This window comes from Perna viridis, chromosome 10, assembly GCF_037379345.1.
Source record: "Perna viridis isolate PV_CMFRI_1.1 ecotype Kerala chromosome 10, ASM3737934v1, whole genome shotgun sequence".
Classification (NCBI taxonomy): Eukaryota; Metazoa; Mollusca; class Bivalvia; order Mytilida; family Mytilidae; genus Perna; species Perna viridis.
The window spans coordinates 21169652-21189859 of NC_142454.1; the positions used below are offsets into that span (position 1 = coordinate 21169652).

Consider the following 20208-nt stretch of genomic DNA (forward strand, 5'->3'; position numbering starts at 1 on the left):
GAATGTTTTGTTGGTCAAGTTACTGTTCGAGATAATAAATCACAAATGCCTTGTTTCTCTTTCTAACCATGGTCTTTGACCTTACTTTGATGTAAGTAACAAAACAAAAGAAAACGATAAGCAAAACACTTGAATCTAAATAAAAATGACTTAACGAATACAATTCAAAAGACTTGATTCGTGTGTATCATCTTTTTGTTTACATTAAAAGATGTGTTACTTCTGTGAAAAAAAAGATCATGTTTTGTTTGTGATTAGCATTATTCAAAAGAACAAATGAATGAATTTTAAAGAAATAGAAGAAGATGTAAACGTTTGCATGAAGTTGATTTCAAATAAACAAAAATGTTGTAATGTTACAAGTTTTATTTTTGCTTTGTACAAACAAGTTTGAATAATTGGATGCAAATAATTGTAGGTACAGTCACGAACAGTTTCTGTTGAATTATCATTATATATCACACTTATATCCAGATGTAAATTCTTTAAAAAATATTGTCAAAACTGTATGAGTGCATCTAATTTATAAGTTGGATTTAAAATTTAATTCTAATTATGTTGCCAGGAAATTTGAAATATATATTGACAAAAACTTATTAAATCAACAATGGTTTTTGATACTGTACTTATGACGGGATACCTAAGGATATCCATTGAGAAAACCAGTATCAGAAGCTAATGGCTTAAAACTGTTTTAATCGGTACTTTACAAACAATATTTTTTTTTCGTTTTTGAATGTTGAAAAAAAATTATAAAAAGTAAATACCTGTAAAAAACAATATTGGACAGGCATATTTGTCGGATTTAATAAATACATCGAGGTGTGGTTCATAGGCCGCTAAAGTCATTTAACTTTATTGTGTTGTGACGACTTTTCATTGGACGTTTCAAGGAGCGGAACCCTCGTATGCTAAGTAGTAAACTGACCTGTGACTGGCATTATCGATCTGTTAATATCAAAGTCAAAGGCCGCAAATTACCGATAAAATAAAATCATGACACGATAACTTTGAAAACAACCAAGAAATAGAGTTGAAGCATTACAAAATTGGTAGTGCTTTTGCAATAGAGTTTACTACCTATTTAAACAGAACTAACGAGAACCGTAAACATTAAAAACTAATGTGTCTTGGTGATGAAACCACCGAATACTTCAGCATATTTTTTATGGATATACCTACATCCGGCAATGGACGGGATATGGAACAATTAGAAATGGTTTTAAATAGAAAATGGTTAAGAAAGTTAAGTGATAAAACGTGTGATATTTAGGAATTGGATTGTAATTGAGCATCAAGTTACAGATCTTGGCATGGAATGATAATTTGAAAAGTAACTTACAACAAAGACAGTGTACAATTCAATACATAACATGTATAAAAAATTGCATGGATTAAAAATTGAAAATTTCATCGACAAAAGGAAGAAAAAAGAATGTGAACAATTCAATATGTGTATAAAACATGAGTATGAACACGTAATAAGGTAATGTGATTATCGAATGAGCAAAGTTTAAATGTTTCAATATTTCATACTGTGAAATAAATTCTTTAATCGCCACAACATGTGATATCCGTAAAATCCAAAATATAGTCACTCTTGCAAAAAAAGAAATTTTAGGATTCAACTCGTGCGTGGTATAAAATCTACATACTTTATATTATCAAGGCATTAAAATATATAATTTAAAAATTGCAATGACCAGTAAGATTATGACATCTATGTGTTCAAAATCATAACTGAATACAGTTTTACTCCATCCTTAAGTAAATTTAACGTACTAAGTGAATGTGTATATTGAATATACTTGGTTTTCCCTTTATGTTTCCTAACCGTGGTTATAATTTATGTCACATTGTAAAAAACATTTCGTAATTTCACTGACAAATTGGTGCTGAAGTTTCCTTTTCCACTTTTTATTTATTTTGCAGTCTTATCGTCTGCTTTTGCTGATGATATTGACCAGGCAAATTTCTTGGAGGATTTTGCGGTACTTCCGCAAAAGGTATCTCAATCTTAAATTTGTATCAGAGTCTAAATCTTCTTCTTTGCCTTTGGTGTTCTTTTTATTACTTCCCCGATGAGGTTTGGTAAAAATACTAGATTCTTTTCTATGTAAATGATCTTTAAGAAAGTTCTTTTCGCCTTGTTTCAATTCTTCAAGAGATGGTGCTACTTATTTAGAGTTACGTTCATACAATACGGTGACATTTGACGCTGCTGTTTTAACAGCACTAATTTGATTTTCACCTTTTGTGACAACGCATGCTAATCTTGAGTCTTTAAACGTTTGCAATCGTAACTTACATAATTCACAACGATCACTGTAGACAGCAAATACTAAATGCCCTGAAAAATAATCAACGTAAAGTATTTAAACAAGAATTGGAAGGCTATCATTCATTGAATAATCACCAATAAATGAAAACGGTCAACTAAAGGTTTTTTTTTATTATAGCCTGGTAGACTGCTTTAATTATTATTGAGCCACATAAAAATGTAATAATGAAGCATGAGGCATTTAATTCAGTTCTATTACCTCACCCGGCCAAAAGTGCAATGTGAGCTATTTCTATCACTTGGCGTCGGTCGTCGTCGTCGTCAACATTTTTTCAAATCTGTTCTCACCTGACATTACTTGACCAATAAGAACAAGACCTAGTAAGAATATTTTAGAATATTTCCATAGGATTTTTGATACGTCACGTCACCGTTACTAGAATTGAACAAAGGGGTATGACAGAAGTTTTTTCGATTATGTCTCCAGAATCGAAATGTTCAGTATGATTATCTATCTGTGGTAAATTTATCGTGTTAATCTGTAAATTAAAACCTTGCTGGAGTTATTACACCTTTCGACGTTTTTGTGCTATTTTCAAAAATCTTCTCCTCTTACACTTCCAGATCAAATTACCATCATACTTGGTATGAACGTTTCTTATGGTGTTTTGTCGAGAAAGACGGTCGCCGTTTCTACAAATACAACGTAAGGGCCAGACAGAAGATATTCGCACATATTTCCAAAACCATTAGGTTTTGTCATTGTTAAAACAGTTCAAATGATGAAATCTATCCGTGGACAAGCTTTCATTTTAATCTGTTTAGCCACTTGTAAGTTATTTTCCGTTTTCGACATTTTTTTACAATCTTGAATATCATTTCTTAAAAAGAATACTTCACAGATGCTAATGAACGTAAGTTAATGAAAACTGTATGATTGTTCCTCAGGCATCAGCAGTAGGAATTCTTATACAAGAAAAAGCATAGCCCCTGTTATAAAAATATTATGTTGCTTATTCAGCCACATGAGCGATTCGGGCTCTAAAGAGCCTTTAGTTTTGTTTTATCAAGAATGATGTTGATTGATATTTTCAGAGCTTTCCGGAACTACGCAGACTTTTTGTATCGCGGAAGAACTCTAACAAATAGGCTTCTGGAACAGGGTTATGTTGCTACAAGATTGAAGTCATCACTACAGACTACAGAAGTTTTATGGTCGTCATCATGAACTAGTGGATCGTTATGGTGTATCCATCAGCACCATGAAAACTGATGTATTCAACGGGTCATAGTTTTCCTTTCCTCGTTTGTCTACCCCGGACTTGACTTTTTATGAGCAACTCGGCGGGTGTTTCTAGAAAAGCAGAGGGCGCTTACCCTACCAATGCACCTGGTCCATGCTCCCAGTTTTTAGTGGAGTCCGAGTTGCTGTTACTTTGTATGTATGATTTTAGTTACTTTAGTGTTCTTTGTTGTAAATGTCTGTTGTCCATGTCTGGTCTTTGTCCCTGCATTACATTATTTTGATTACCGCTATAACCTTGGTTCCCTTTACTCTTCCACGGTTTATTTGAATAAAGCAATAAACTGTTACTGTAATTAATTTAAACAACTTAATCTGAATATTTTGTAAAATTATTAAATGCATTATTACCATTTGCACACATTTTCCAGTCGTCTTCGTGAATTGTGCTGCCAATTTTTAGTTTTGGAATGTTCATTGCACAACAGGTGTATTCTTTGTCTTTGATAACCGTTGCTAGCAAATCTAAATATTCCTCTACATCTTCAATTCGATTACATGCCAATGTATCAAGAACATGCTTTATAAAATATTCAACGCTATAAAGTTTATCTTGTCTGTCAATTTTGTAATTGTCATCTTCTATCTCATCAGCATTTGATAGTGGTGTTTGTCTTTGTGGTTCGGATATAACACGCAGTAATTTGAATGCAATGGTTTCATCTGAATCAAGGAGACACAACATCCAATAAACTTTCATTTTAAAAATCTGATGATCGCAAATTGATAACCATTGTTCAACATCGTCAACCGGAAGCTGCTGTGCATATTCGACAAGTTTGAATGTGTTTTCTGCGAAGCATTTAAGGGTTTCCAGTTCTAGACCCTGAAATCGCGTTTGATCTGTGTATATTAATATTTGAACATATGTCTGGAATTTTAAAACGTAATCAGCAATATTTGAGAGGTTTATAATATCAACAAAATAATAGGATGGTACACCATTTTCAGTAAGAGTCCTTATTTCTTTCTTTGCTATTTCAAGTAACATTTTCTTTTTTCTTAATACCATATTGTAACGGGGATGTTTGTGAATAATAGTCTTACACTCTGGACAACGTGTTATAAGAGAGTCAATATTAGTGTTCATATACTCATCTAACATACTACTCTCAAAGCTATGAAAACATTCCTGTAATTGAACCACTTTATTTTTCATTGAGTTGGTAAATCCTACTATTTCGTTTGGGTTACACTGTATACACGACATTGGACAAGGTTCCCCGCAAAATCCTGGACATTTATGTCCACATTTCATAGTTTTTTGACAATCATTGTTGCACAAAGGTCTATCACATTCTTCAAAGCATAGTCTTGTACATTTGTAGTGTGGACAAATCCATAAGCACGGTTTTTGACATGGAACACAGCATTCTAGGCAGACGTTGTCACATGATGAATGTTCGCAACTAAAAGTGCAACGCTCTGAGCAAGGAGAACAATTAAAACGGTCCGAACTTAGACACTTATGCCCACATAACAAGGTTTTAGTGCATTTCCTTATGCATTTTTTTTTATTCGATTTTTTTTGACAACTGATACATGTTGGTCCACTTTGTTCTCTAAATGACGCATTTTCTTTGCATGTTATTGTTCTACGATGACCACATACAAAATATGTATCATATTTGTATTGAAATACAAGTAAGTCACAATCTTCAAAAACAAATTGAACAGACGTGTAGTTTTTCTTTCTTTCTTTCTTTTGCTTTTGAACACAAGGACACTCAATTGAAAAATCCCTTTTTGTCGACACATCTAAACTATGATTTTTCACAAGCAATTGTTTTTGTCGACATGGGACTTTTATAGTATGCCCACATTTACTAAAAACATGGTCAACATATGCATCGCACGGTTTATCATGTGTTTGATCAAGAGGATGACAAAAGCGAGAACATGTGTGTCCACATTTTAAACGGAATTCACATTGATTGTGACAACCTCCTTCGGGGGATTTGTTAAAATCGCTTCCGGTTTTGGCCATTATTCCAGGCTTGTCCAAGTGTATTCCACAATATAGAGGCAAAGCCGCCCCAATTCTTCCTTTTTTGGATAAATGGTTAATTATGGATCCCCAGTACTCTGATATTTCGTACAATACTGCACTGTTACCGATGATATACAAACCCATCCTAGCCCTGGAAAGAGCAAAACATATTCGATATTTTTTGTTAAGAAATCCCATATCACCATGACCATTGTTGCGAACAAGGGAAAGAAGAATGATGTCGTTCTCTTCTCCCTGGTAGTTGTCTAACACACAAACTTTTATGTTGTTTTGTGCCTTCTTCCTAATTTCTTCTTTAATGCATAACAGTTGACCCGTATAAGCTACAAGAATGGTTATTTCAGAGTTTTTATAACCTTGTTTCAACAGATAACCGAATAATTCGAGTAAAAACTTAGCCTCATGCTCGTTATAAAAACTTTTGATCTCTTTATTATATTGTTCATCGTGTTGGTGATCAACAAAGAACAGGTTCTCTTTCACTCCTCTAATATTGTCAAAGTCCTTTAAATGGTCTTTGAGCACCGAATAGATAGGAAGAACTAAGTCTGCGATTTCTGGTCTCATTCTATGTTGTTCCTGTAAGTAATGATAATTAAGCCCATTGGACATCATTTCTTTCAAAAAAGATAATGACAAATTATGCTTCATCGCCAGCTCTTGTAAAGCGGGTCTTAGTTTAAGTTGCTTATGATCGCCAATAAGAATAACGTGGTCACAGTTTTGATTTGTTACTGATGTTATGTGAGCTTCTGGTACTTCTGCTGTCCCATCTATAATTGCGACTATTGGACAAACCCTCCTTAACAGTTCATTGTAACTTGCTGCAAATGATGAAGTCATTCCAATGACAGAGGCGGCTCTAAGTATGTTCTCATCAAGTTTTAGCTTAGCTGATTTGTATTTTTTTAATAAACCGTTATAATCTTTTTCTCCTTTTTCCTGCTGAAAAATTGTATATTGCAAAAAATTTTTCATCCAAACTCTATACATATCCCATCTTTCCTTACGCGGTAAACCCCAAATTTGTTTCGTTTCATTCATGTAACTGTCAGATGCGTGAGTAGACGATCTTAATTCTTCTAGTATGAAGTTAGCTTCCTCTGTCAAAATATGGAGACATCGTGGATCTTTAATATCGTTAATAACAGATGCATACTGAGTGGGAATATCGATTCCGATATCGTTTATATTGAGTGTAAATTGCTGATCATCATTCTCCTGGTATAGTTCATTTGCTTCTAATTGATCGTTCTGGTTAAATATCAGGTGTTGTTTGTGCCCAACCTCACATTTGTTGTATCTTTGTTTGACTGCTGTGAACCAGGCTTTTACAGACACTCCCAACCATTCAAGCCAATATTTCGGAGGGTCGTCGCGAAATTGAACTATGTACTGATCAGGTATAAAAGAACGTAAAGTATGAAATGTAGCTATTGTGACATTTTTTCGAAATAGATTCAATATCTCTTTTTTTCGTAGTATAAATTTGTTTATTTTCTCTGCTTTAGCAATAACTGACATATGTACATTTCGTCTGTGATGTTTTATAGAAAATATTTCAGTTGCTGGATTTTTACATTGATTACCTATGCGTACAATTTCATCAACGGGAAGGAAATCAGCTAACCCTTCCAAATACTGGTCAAGAGCATGATCAGTAAAGCATACGACTAACAAGGACTGATTTGTCCCTAATACTCTGTTTTGCAAGAGATCTTTTGCTATTTGCAATCCAACATATGTCTTTCCTGTCCCTGGTGGGCCGTGTATTAATACAAATTCGTTTTTGAGTGCAGACGAATATGCGATTCTTTGTGAGTCATCCATTTTATGTCCTGGAATGACAGAGTTGTCACATAGGGTTGAAATATATCGACTCGCTTTTTGAAAACATGTTTGTTCGATATAACATCGTTGACGTGTGATATTTTCCCAATATTTTCCGATGCGCCACTTTCAAGCTGTATTTCATGGTATAGATGAATTGGTGTATTTATAGATACAGGTTAATTATGTAGTCCTAAAAATGTATCTTCTTCCTAAAAAAACAAAAACAAAAAAAACAAAAAACAAAAACAAAAATGTCTTTCATGTTATGGTCAGTTTCATCAGCCTGAAACGATAAAACAAATTAATTTGCGATATTTACCATAAAAACAGCTAATGAGCATTTGATACCGTTTCCCCTATTCGTTTTCCCCTAAATACGCTTAACAAAGTTGACATATTTAAATTAGATAAACCTATTAAAACTCCTCGTCCTTTGCTTATTCAAAGCTCATCGACATTTTAAAAAGTGAAATAGTGAATTTTGTTGCATATATAACAAAGATAATCAGAAATAATTGGAGTTTACTGTTATTATTTTTATATAGTTTTCTTCAGATAGTTCAGACCACACCCAATTAGGAATATTATCATATCAATGAAAACAGGTTGTCAAGTAGAGTTATGTTGGAAACTTGGGTGGCAAGTAGGACGATGACATGAAGTATTAAGCAGGTAGGAAAACTCTGCTTTCATTTTGATAGATAAAATATATTTGCCTAATTAAATGGTAACAAAAAAGAGCCTAAAATAAAACCCGCTTTGGTTTGAACACAACACAAAACTTAATATTCAACAATAATTTGTACTTTTTTCCTAAAATGATTTATTTGGCTTATTATTTTCTTAAAGAATTAAAATACAGGGGATGCATATAAGGCAAATGCAATATGAAGGTCATAAACACAAACAAAAGAAATTGTTATAGTATTGGAAAAAAATATGATTTTTTACTTACCTAGGAAAGAGAACACATTTGTTTTATGTCATGCCATTCAATATAAGTATGTTTATATCACTATGAAAATTCACTTGATGCATATCGCTTGAAATAAAATGTATATCTTTCGTGAGCCTTTATTTCGCCATTGTTTATCCCACACAACTTAACATATTAAAAATAACAATCTGTAAGGCCAAATTGGTTAAAACTCCTTGAATACTATTATTTGAAATGTTGACTTGAGACACTAAACTTCTCATTTTATGTTTATATACCTAATCAACATTTTAAACGAGATCTACAGTGATTTTGAAATACTGTTAAACCTTAAGCAATTCTTGTGTTTTTTAAGAATAATTTAGTAAAACTTGTTAACTGTCCCAATAGTTAATTAAGGTATGGACTCGTTGTGTGTCTATTAGACTTGCAGGATGTTATTTATGTTCCTTGTTGTGTATGTCTGTTTTCCATGTCTGGTCTTTGTTCCTGGAGTACATTCGTTTGATTACAGCTATAACCTTAGTTCCCTTGATTACTCATTGAAATAACTACGAAGGTCGACTATAAGATACTTTGTTAAAACTACGCTTTACAACAGCAAAAACAGTAAAAGAAAAATCAGGGAAACCAAGATTCTAGCGGAAATCAAAAGGATCTAAACCAGGGACACTGATCAGATATTGAAAAAAAGACAAACACAACAAAGAACATAAAATAATACATACAAAGTAACAAAAGTAAATGAGGAATTTGGACTCTACTGAAAATTGGAAGCATGGACTAGGTGCACCGGTAGAATAATTGTCCTCTGTATTTCTAGAAACAACTGGCGAGTTGCTCATAAAAATCATGTCCGAGGAAGACGAATAAGGAAAGGAATAGTATGATACGTTGATCAATCCATTTTCATGGTGCAGATGGATACACTGTAACGAACAACGAATTTATTATGACAACCATCAAAATTTAGTAGTAATGACTTCAATCTAGTAGCAACATATCCCTGTTTCCGAAGCGCAATTGGAAGAAGTATTATACGATACAAAAAGTCTGCGTAGTTGCGGCATGCTCAGGCCAAACTTATTAAAACTCCATTGGCTGAAGGTATGTTGCCACGGATGAAAGGAAAGTTGATATACGGATGAAAAGTCATTATGTTTGTCATATAGTTTGTTTAATAGTTTTCGTTTACCATTGATCTCTTAGTGTATGCCAAGACACGAGGCTGACTTCACAGTGTATGTAGTATCCTTCATCTCATGTTTATTGGGGTAGATGCGATGTACAAAATCCTAAGATTGTGTAACTATTGTATGTCATCCATATATTGAGATAAAAGGATCTAGCCAAACGATGATCCTTCTTTTAGGTCAGATCAGCTATAACGTCAGCTTCATAAGAGAAAAGGTATATGTCAACAAGTAGATCTGCACAATTTGTCCCCATCGGAATGCCGACCGTTTTTTGTAAAAAGCGTCATTGACAATGCACAAATATATTGTCAATAAAATAAAAAACAGGCATTTTGAAAACATCTTCTCCGGTAATTTTGAAGATAATTTGGAATTATTTGTACAAAGTATGAGGAATCTCTACCATGAACTACATAGTTTGTCTCTAGGTGTTCCGCCTTTTTTTTTTTTTTTTTTTTTTTTTGGGGGGGGGGGGGGGGGTGTAACAGTGTTTTTGAGGAAAGACTCTGATTTTTTCAGGTTGTTGATAACAGTCGAAGAAGCCTACAGGTCCGGTGCGAATATTTTATGCACAAGCTTTTCTGCTCTTAAAAGGATTTAAAGAAATACCTTTTTGTAATCTGAATTTATTATATCGAGGTTAAGGTAACGAAAATAATTGTATTTAGTCATTTTTTTTATTTCAAATTTCAGTTTTACAAAAACTATGAGAATCAATAGAAAAGAGTGAATAAGCGAAATTTGATCACAAGTCTAGAATGCCTAGATTCGCCGCCGTAGATTTAACATGTTAAATTTCAGAGTGTTCTTGACAAGAGTTATTATATATTTGCTATTCACAATAACCAATTGATAATTCTATTTATCATAAAGATATTCTTCACAATTTATTTAATATACCAATTTTCAAATACATCTTATAATCTTCAATATTTAAATATTTTATAATTTACTGTCATGTATATTACATCTTTGCTTTGGTTGTTCGACGAGCGAGAAATTGATTTACTGTGTCCAAAAGGTCCAATAAAAAGTGGGTATTGAATATAATATTAAAAGGTTTCATCTTTGAAGAGCTTAAAGTCACATGCATGGAAGTTATATAGAAAAGCAACAACATAAATATTAATCAAATATTTAAAATACAAAATGTAGTATAAAATTAGTCAGAACTAATAAAATGAAGGTGGTAATTAATCCCTCCAATCAATGCTAATTGATTTAATTACATTTATATAACAGGATGTTTGTAAAAGTTATGAAAATGAATTCTGTGCCAACTTTGTGAGAATTAAGTTATAACCTTAAATGTTCAAAACCACAAGTATAACAATATACACGTATTCACGCATTATATTTATGTCAGTCAAGCTACATACTGTAAGTATCAGTCCTTTATTATTCCTGAGCGGCTGTATGTCAAAACAGGAAGACTACTAAATATAGTGCGCTTTCTTTTTGCATTATTTTTATTTTTTTAGTTATTTTTTTTTTCATTTTCAAAGCATTCTACTTCAATAACTCAAAATAAAAGGGAAAATGGAAACTGATTGTTTTAGTGCGATGTGTTCTGGTGTACCAAAATTCTTTTTTATTCTAAAATGCACATACAAATGATTTTTTACTTTCAAAGTGAAATTCCTTTTCTATTTATTGGTTTACTTTAGAAGTCTATGGGCAAGACCTGTATATTGTGTCCAACACACACGACAGTAACGCCCAGCTTATAGAGAAAAAAAAAGAAAAAAGCAAACAAACAAAAACCAAATGGATTTGACTTTATTTAATATATTTATTGTGTCCACTCCCCTCGACACAAAATGATACATTGTAAGGACAATTATAGAATTAACGATTCTCTCGAAAATTTCCTAAATCTTGTACATATTTGTTTCCTAGTTGATAGTTGTTGAGATATCCTTTTACTTTCTCATATTTCTGTTTTGTAAAACTGTTCTGTTTATTATTGTTTTAATGTTATAATGTCAGCAAAAAAACAAAAAAACAAAAACAAAAACAAAAACAAAAAACAAAAACAAACCAAAAACAAACAAAAAACAAAAAACCAAAAACCAAAAAAAAACAAAAAAACAAAAACAAAAACAAAAAAAAACAAAAACAATATCCCAGAAAAGAAAAACATATTTATCACTTTGAAAACATCTGGTGTGCATTAGTAACTGTTATAACATGAAAACCGTGTGGAACTATCTAATAAGCTACATGTACATGTACATGCATGGTGTAAAAAATCTCGTTTCAGGAGAAATATATTCTCGAATCAAGAATATTAAATGTTTGTTTGTTGGGGTTTAACGTCCGAGCAGCAATATTTCAGCTATATTCAGACAATATTAAAACTGTCAAAATCAAAACTGTTCATAAGAAAATTAAACTGTCAAATCAAGATATTGACTGAATCGCAAAGGTAAAATTAACTAGTATCTAGTGTCTCAACTCGATATATTTTGAACATGTCATTGTTATTCATGGTTTCATACCCCGAAATTGTAATCTGATATATATTTGTGCAGAAGAGCGTCAGGCTACATGTATAGTATAGAAGGGGACAGCAGCAGTAACAAATAAATAGTATACATTCAAATATATTTGACCGACAATCTAAGAAATACAGTGGCGGATCCAGCTGGTTGCGGGGTATGAAACCATTTTTGACCCCTTTCAAAATGTCTGCATTAACTCGTGCATGAAATAAAACAAAAGCATTTCATAAAAGGCAGGCAAACTATTGAATAATTAATAACATTAAGATTTGTTAAATGCCAATTATACGGGTCCACGGTTCTGTGCACTCAAACATTTATAATGTGATAGTTGATTCATTCATAATTACTTTCTCTCGCTGTTTTTTTTTTCAGTCTACCAAGATCAGGATATTTCTGCATAGCCTGGGAAACCCGATATAGACCTTGTCACTGAACGTTTTACGTAATTCCCGTCATTCCCTTCAATTGTTTTGTTTTGACTTACGCAATGGATTGAAAATTACTTCCTGTGATACAAATATATTCAACACATCCCCCCTACATGTACATGTACTTGCATAATGTAAATAAACACGCTCTCTCGTTTCAAGAGAAATAAAAGCATAGTTTCCAATCTAGAATATTGAGACTGTTAAAATTTGAACATTTATTAGATAATTACACCATAAAATCAACACATTGACTCAATCGCAAAGGTAAAATTAACCCGTTGCATGGTTACGTGTACATGTATTTTGTACTACGACCATCGTGTTAAAGAACCATTGTCTACGTATTTTAATTTAATTAATAATAAACAGCTTGTCCAAATCCACATTGCCATAAAAACTCGGGGACCCACCTATGTTTACTATTTATTGATCGAATTTGGCCGATGAAGTGCGTGTTTCATAACAGAAAAGGAGTTAAAAAATCTGTCAGTGGTAGATCCACGAGGTTCTCCCCTTATGTGACAAGTCACAAATATTTATAATCCAAAACTTCACAATACATTACATATTAGAGTTTAATTAATGAAACAATGTAATTAAAAATTATGATAATAATTGATAATAAATGAGTGTGAGCACTTTTATTTCTACAAAGGTCAAAAGTTTTTGACTAAAATGTTAGAAAAAATTCAATCTTACTATTATGTGGGTGACTTAGGAAAGGATTAAATTTGTATGATTTACCTTTGTCCGATCTATTTTATTTGAAAGAAAAAAAAACACATGTTTAAACTTAATGTGGGTGACTGTGACACACATATTTCAGTCTAAAATATTCTTGCAAAACGTATGAGTCTCATAAAGGTTTAAACTTCTTGTATAAAATATCTAAAATTGTTTCAATATAAGTACACTGTATCATACTGGTGACTGCGACACATACTTATAATCTTTTAAGTCTGGGGAGTAGCCCCTGGTATTGCAAGCAAGGTTACGGTTGTTCCAATAATTTTTGTTGGTACTGCATGCCTTATGTAAAAGTCTTGTCAAAAATTGAAAAAAAAATTTCAAACATAGCAAGGCTTCCTCGTACGAATGGGGATTCGGGTGTTACAAGTCTTTCTTTCTGAATCACATATATGTACTTTATTTAATTTTGTCAGAGAAGTATTTTCTAGCTAGTGACTGTAAGGATAGGTCAAGATCTGTTCGGAAGTCTTCTAATTCATGGATTTTGCTTTAATAATTGGCTATAGGTTATACTATTGGGAATGACGCAAAATATAACAGTTCTACTTAGAACAGTCAATTTAAGGAGACAACTCATGGCAGATTATGACAGAGGTTGTCCAAAGCCCTAACAGATCCTAACAATGTGTGCCAGGGGTCCGAACAGTATCTGACAGATTAGAAATGTTCGATGACAACAAACCCTGACAGAATCAAAGATAGATTAGAAGTGATCGCAACTGTACTATTCGACTGCGGTATAATCGAAATGTCCCACGGAATGAAATCAAAGACAGATCTAGGATTTTCCGGCTAGGAGTCGTAATAAAATTAATGCCGAACGAAGCAATGTAAGTAAATTGTGGGAGGGGATTTGTGAAAAAAAACAATAATGTAAAAAAAACCCAAAATATTAGTAAAATAAATAATCATTAATTAAAAAAAAATAAAATAAAATAAAACATCGAAAACTATTAATTTATAATTTATAATGTGATCTCTGAAAATATTTAGTTATTCCGACGCAGTCGCAATCAAGTTTGCTTTGGTATCACGTGACATGCATGATGCTATACTATGGCAATGCAATCGATGGAGCCTCTCATTTTCATTAGACAAAAGTGATGGCAACTGTGTAATTCGAGGCTTTATTGGGACAATTTCTGTCCGGAATATTTTCAATCTAAATCAATCATTGAATAAATGTAATACATTTCATTGGTCAAAAGTTATAACATTGAAATTCAAGTTGGGGCATTTGTGTCTAAAATATTTTCAATCAAAAACAGATCTTTACTTTTACATATAAATATTGATTTACTTGTTGAACAATTTACATGATTGATCAAACAACGAAACATAGCACAGTGATCCCACAATTCACCAAATAAAATCTGAATCGGATTTTGTATACACTTTATTAATAGACTACAAAAGCGAGGAAATGCGTCGGCTATCTTTTTTTCGAGGATAGTAGTTATTTGTTATTAACCTCTAATAAAAACTCTGTCGGTTTATGTGATGACCGATATGACCGATACGCGTAAATAAACTAAGTTGTATTACTGCTTTTCTGCAAATATTTGTAATGTCACTGTTAAAGTCTCATAACATCAACTCAAATTCGTTTAACTCCTTTTTCATAATCGATATTTAATTTACAATGAAAATAAACTTCAAATTAAAGTTGTTTTTGTTTTTTTTTGTTTTTTTCTTTTTTATTTTACCGAGAGGAATTTCTGTATCCGCCTTCAATTGACACCCTTTGTATACTTTGTTATGCAGAATGTAAAAATAATCAAGGGAACCAAGGTTATAGCTGTAATCAAAAGAATGTAATTTTTCGGTGTAAATTATGTGAATGGTCAAATTTGCATGCAAATATTCCCATCCCGATTTAAATGGGACATACACCTACACATCTTTTCTTGGATCCGTACCTGGTGTACTATATGACGTTACGCTTCGAACTTCACACTTTACACTACCAAAAGAAAACAAGTATTATCTTTAAAAAAAAGATAGCCGACGCATTTTCTCGCTTCGTCAGTATATTTGTTTAAAAATCAAATTTGAACATGCAATAGATATTTATACTACATTACCCCTCTAATAATTAGATAATACAGAAGGTTTAGATCCAGAGACATTAACTGTCATTGAAACCGATTTGTACGAGCCTCAATGACAAAACAGGCATAATATTAGCTTCATTTGATAAACTGTTTCGTATTTAATGAATTATTTATTGGTTTAAACTGGGAGTTTGTAAGCTTCATCGATTACGTTTCCGTAGTTAAGCATCATTGGTGTCACGTAATGACAAAGCGAACTCAATGCCGACTGCGTTTAGAAAATTTAAGATTTATATACATCAAGACCAAACAAGCTTCATATGAAAAACTGCTGGAAAAATCACTACTTCCATCGCGTAGGAAAAGCTGCTTGAGAACGATAAGTATTAAAACTTTTAAAATCATTGTTAAGGAAAGTCCGATATGTTTACAAAAGTTTGAATCAATTAGAAATAAGTTAATATCAGAGGTAACACGCTTTCTGATTGGATAAAAAAAAAATTATCCATCGTCTCATAGACCAAAGTTTGTTTATGACTATGACGTCATCAACCCTTTTCAGCGAAAGACTCGTTGAAATTTGATACTAAATTTAAATTAAAAAGAATGACTGTTTTATTTTTTTGTCTATATGAGATAGCCTCAATGCGCGTGATGCACACTTCAAAATAATCTTCTTCTATTTAGTGCACGCGACATGATTGAAGTTATTTCTGCATAGACCCAAAAATATATATATAAAACAGTCATTCTTTTAATAATTTCTATAACTTCATGTATACCAACTCAGCTTAAATACCCATGGTAAAAAGCACCAGGGATGGTCTTCAATCTTTTCGATATTCAGCCCCTAAGATTAAGAAAAGTCTACCAGACCAACTAAGGTATTAATCAAACCTTAATCAGTTCAATACTAAATTGCACATGAGCAGGCCCAAACTGTTCATATCATAGAGGCTGTAAAGCATAAAGGCTGGATACCTATATGAACATATTTTATCATTACATTCTTTTTTTTTCAGCCTTTTTTTTCACTTTTATGTGCTTTTTATCCTTTTATCCTTTATGCTGTTTTAGTTTCATTTTCACCCCATCTTGCTTGCTATATTTATGTATTATGATAGTACTTTATATATTTTACCAAAAAATCTTGTTTCTATATATCAACATATGTTACCCTAGATCAATTTAACATGGTGCTGCACCATGCCTTAATCTTTCAGCATCATGCTGACATATCAAGCATTTTACAATGTGCCCCCTGTATGCAAAACCCATCCTTTAATTTTCAGAATAAATTTATCATGTGTTAATAACTTGATGGCAAATAGATATTGCATCTGTTGTGTTGGCACACTTTTACGACATTTTACAACACCCCACTAAGGTGAAAGTGTTCATTACAGGTATACATGTAAGAAAATAAACTGCCCCCATGTCGAGGTGTGGTGCCCTAATATGACCTTTTGTAATGGTTGAGTGCCATCAAAACAGTTTAATAATCTTTTCTTGACAAATGTCTGGGGGAAATAATATATGTTTTATATGTCTGCATGTCTATGTTTTAATATATTTTGTGATTGTATTTCTATGCGTGACGTCACTATAACCGTACTTTAAATAAGATTACTAACTTATAACTTATAAACCGCAACGGGGAACCTATCATAATACTAGTTCGTATTACACCCTCAAGGACTAATATCACAAATATCTTGCCGTTTAAGACGTAGATAAAACGACCTCATTAGGAAAACTAAATATCTAGACATTAAATAGCATTTATTCATGATAAGGATTGAACCCAGAATATTAAACGATATTTATTGAACATCAATAACTTTTAAAATTACGTTTTTATGTCAACTATGGGAAATATTGTGTATACGTTTCCACTGTTTGAGATTAGGTACTTCAGCATTTGAATAAGTGTGCTAACAATTAATTGCATAATGTTTGTCAATAACTGCTTACCGGAACACAGCATAAGTAATGTGAGGATTTAAAGGGCATTTCATTTGTTTTTATAAACAAAGCATATAACACATTTTGAAAGGTGTTTGAACTGTTTATAATAAACATGACTAATATGTCAAAAAATAGAAAGGAATTGATAACAAATCGGACAAGAATCTGAATTGAATTATTTTTTTTTAAACGTTCAACCAAATATTCATATGTTCAGTTGTATTTAAAAACGTTTTGAAAGAATAAAATTTAACATAAAAAAAACTATTCTTGCATAATTCTAGCATTATTTTTTTCGTCCGTAAACCCTAATCTTGTTGAGAGCTTAATATTTCTATGTTCACCAAATAATTTTACATGGACATAGAAACTGATAATCAGTCAAATTCCTTCGCGTATTACGTACCATCAGTTGGCCGTTAAAAGTTCATGGTGATTTCTCTTCATTGTCATAAAAATGATGGACAGCCATACTACTATTATACGGTGCAATAGAGACGGACAGAACAATGTACATTTAACAAATCTTTTAAATACTGACATCAGTTGTCAAAATTGACAAAGTACTGTGCATCATGAATTTTAATCTATATATCATCAATTTGTCCTTTATAAAATCGAAAGTCGTGAACAAAAATAGTTTCAACAAGATACTGATAAATAGGAAGTACATTTCATGGTAAGGTACACGACAGAAAAATGGATAAATATCTAGATATAATATCTACTCAACGGGATGTAGTAAACCAGAAGTATGGTGGTATTATAAATGGTAGGTGCATAAGTATTATCCTATGCAATCCGGAATCCTGTCCTACTCCGTTTATATCAATCAAATGCATTTCTACTATGGTAAACAGAACACCTGTTTAAGAGGGTATACCCAGGGTAAGGGACATAATTCTTGAAATCAGTGATATGTTGGTATCATATAAAATTTTACCATCACCAAAGTCTATCAAATTGATATTTAAAACAGAATGAAATCAGTCCAAGTAATCTTGATGCTTAGATGCACTCGATGTAAAAAGGCTAAATACAAACGTTACAATGAATTGTAAGAGTTGTGTCCTTACCCTAGGTTTATCAGACTCATTAGAATGACTGACTAGGCGGCTAAGTTGTTATCAATACTTCTCTTTAAGCCCATTTGTTTTTTAAAGCACAATGAAAACAATATTCTTTAAAGAATGTATTATGGAAATATAGGTTTACATATTTTTAACACAACAGTAAATACAGAATAATCCAACAACAAAGAAATATCGTCATATAATAAATACTTTCATTATCTAATTGTTTTCCAACCGATATGTTTGTTACTCCACATCAATAAATCTCTCCACAACATTTCAAGCTTGAATACTAAATTGTGATGTAAACCACAGTATACTTTTAAATTCTGATGACATAAACAACTTAATATTCTAAGAACAAATCAAAAACATAAACAAACAAACATACAAACAAACAATAACAAACAAAATTTCCATTCAACTCAAAGATTATAAAAAAAACAACTTTTGAACCAATAAAATGTATCATATCCAGCTACATGTTTACCTGTTAGTTCTATACAATGTTTATCTCAAGCTCAAAATGTACCACAAATCATTCCAATATATTATTGCGTTTGTTAATGCAGTGTTGTCATGGAGTAGTTGTGGGTAATTTATTCGATGTTTAAATCAATCTCGAAAAAAAATAATAAGGAGAATGAGGAAACACTTACCGTATCAAACACAAAATTACTGCAATATCAAATCAGTGAATAATTAAATATTATTCATTACATTCAAGAGTAAAAAGTAAAACATTCCTCTCTTGAGGGTTCCGATTGATTTTATGTATACGTGCTATCAAGTAGATACAATGAAATGTGACGTAATGGTTATTAAATGCCATTAATGCATTTTCTAAAAATTCACTTTCACTTTCGGATTTGATAATTATATAACTAAACAGAATAATGAAGTGCGTTTTGCTACCCATAAATACCCACATATCTTTTCTATACCCTGAATTGTTATAAAGATATGCGAAAAAGTATAGTGGTAGTATGAGACAGCTGGTCTTGATATAACCGGTTAAGTTCACAGAGAGAACAAACTACATAGTGTATCTTGAAACTTTCCGTTAAACATATTATTACTGGAATACAAATCTGCATGAGCAGCCTGAAAGAATCGCCTGACAGTTCGTTTCTGTTTATGGATGCATACATACATGTAATGGCTATAATAAGGAAACGGTTGAGACTTTAAAATAATAAACAACATATATTGATTCTTGGTCATAAACGTGCATGAAATTACATGAAACATAATTTTTATCTTATTCACAAGGTGAAGTCTGAAATTATAAATAATGTATTTGTGATTCGTGATAATGTGTTTTATCGCTATTTTGTTTAAAATCCCGTTGATCTTGCTAAACGATAATTTCCAATTTCCCACAAGTCGTGTGGGAATGTAAATTATCGTATAGTTGCACAACACGTGACGTCACGTATTACTTAGCCGTAAAACGTCCCAAAAAAGGAAATTTTGCAGCACTGTAAAACTTTTTGTAAAACAAATTTTGATTAGGAAAACTGAAAAAAAACTAATACATTGAACTTCGCAAAACTGCGATTATTTATTTTTTTCCAACTGTTTTCAAACAGGAGTTTATCATGCTCAGCTCTATTCGCGGCGAAGGCGCTCGATAAGATAAACACGAACAACTCACTCTCGTTGAAATATATTAAATAATCTCATATGTAGGACGATGCACATCAGTTCCTGTTTATTTTTTTATCATATACCTGGCAATGACTTGCAACTGAATTTGGTAATATTATAACTAATATTTTATCAAAACAATTAAGCGCCATGGTGAGCTGTTTGTATCTTTCACATGATTAACCACGCCGTCTAGGTAATAAACTACATGAAA

At 32.1% G+C, this 20208-nt stretch overlaps 1 protein-coding gene across 3 annotated transcripts; it reads right to left on the reverse strand.

Moving 5' to 3' along the window:
• Window positions 1-354: 354 nt before the first annotated feature.
• LOC148604925 (NFX1-type zinc finger-containing protein 1-like) lies at window positions 355-19155 on the reverse strand. Of its 3 annotated transcripts, none has more exons than XM_088547961.1 (3): window positions 19004-19155; window positions 3936-7637; window positions 355-2350 (listed from the first exon to the last, which is right to left on the reverse strand). In XM_088547961.1, exons 2-3 carry the CDS (start codon window positions 7423-7425, stop codon window positions 2178-2180), a joined length of 3663 nt encoding a protein of 1220 aa, XP_088404087.1. In that variant the 5' UTR covers window positions 7426-7637; window positions 19004-19155; the 3' UTR covers window positions 355-2177. The 3 variants fall into 3 exon arrangements, with proteins under 3 accessions (XP_088404087.1, XP_088404089.1, XP_088404090.1); XM_088547963.1 differs by having other exon boundaries at window positions 3936-7711; window positions 19004-19134; XM_088547964.1 differs by lacking the exon at window positions 19004-19155 and adding an exon at window positions 18835-18994.
• Window positions 19156-20208: the final 1053 nt, after the last annotated feature.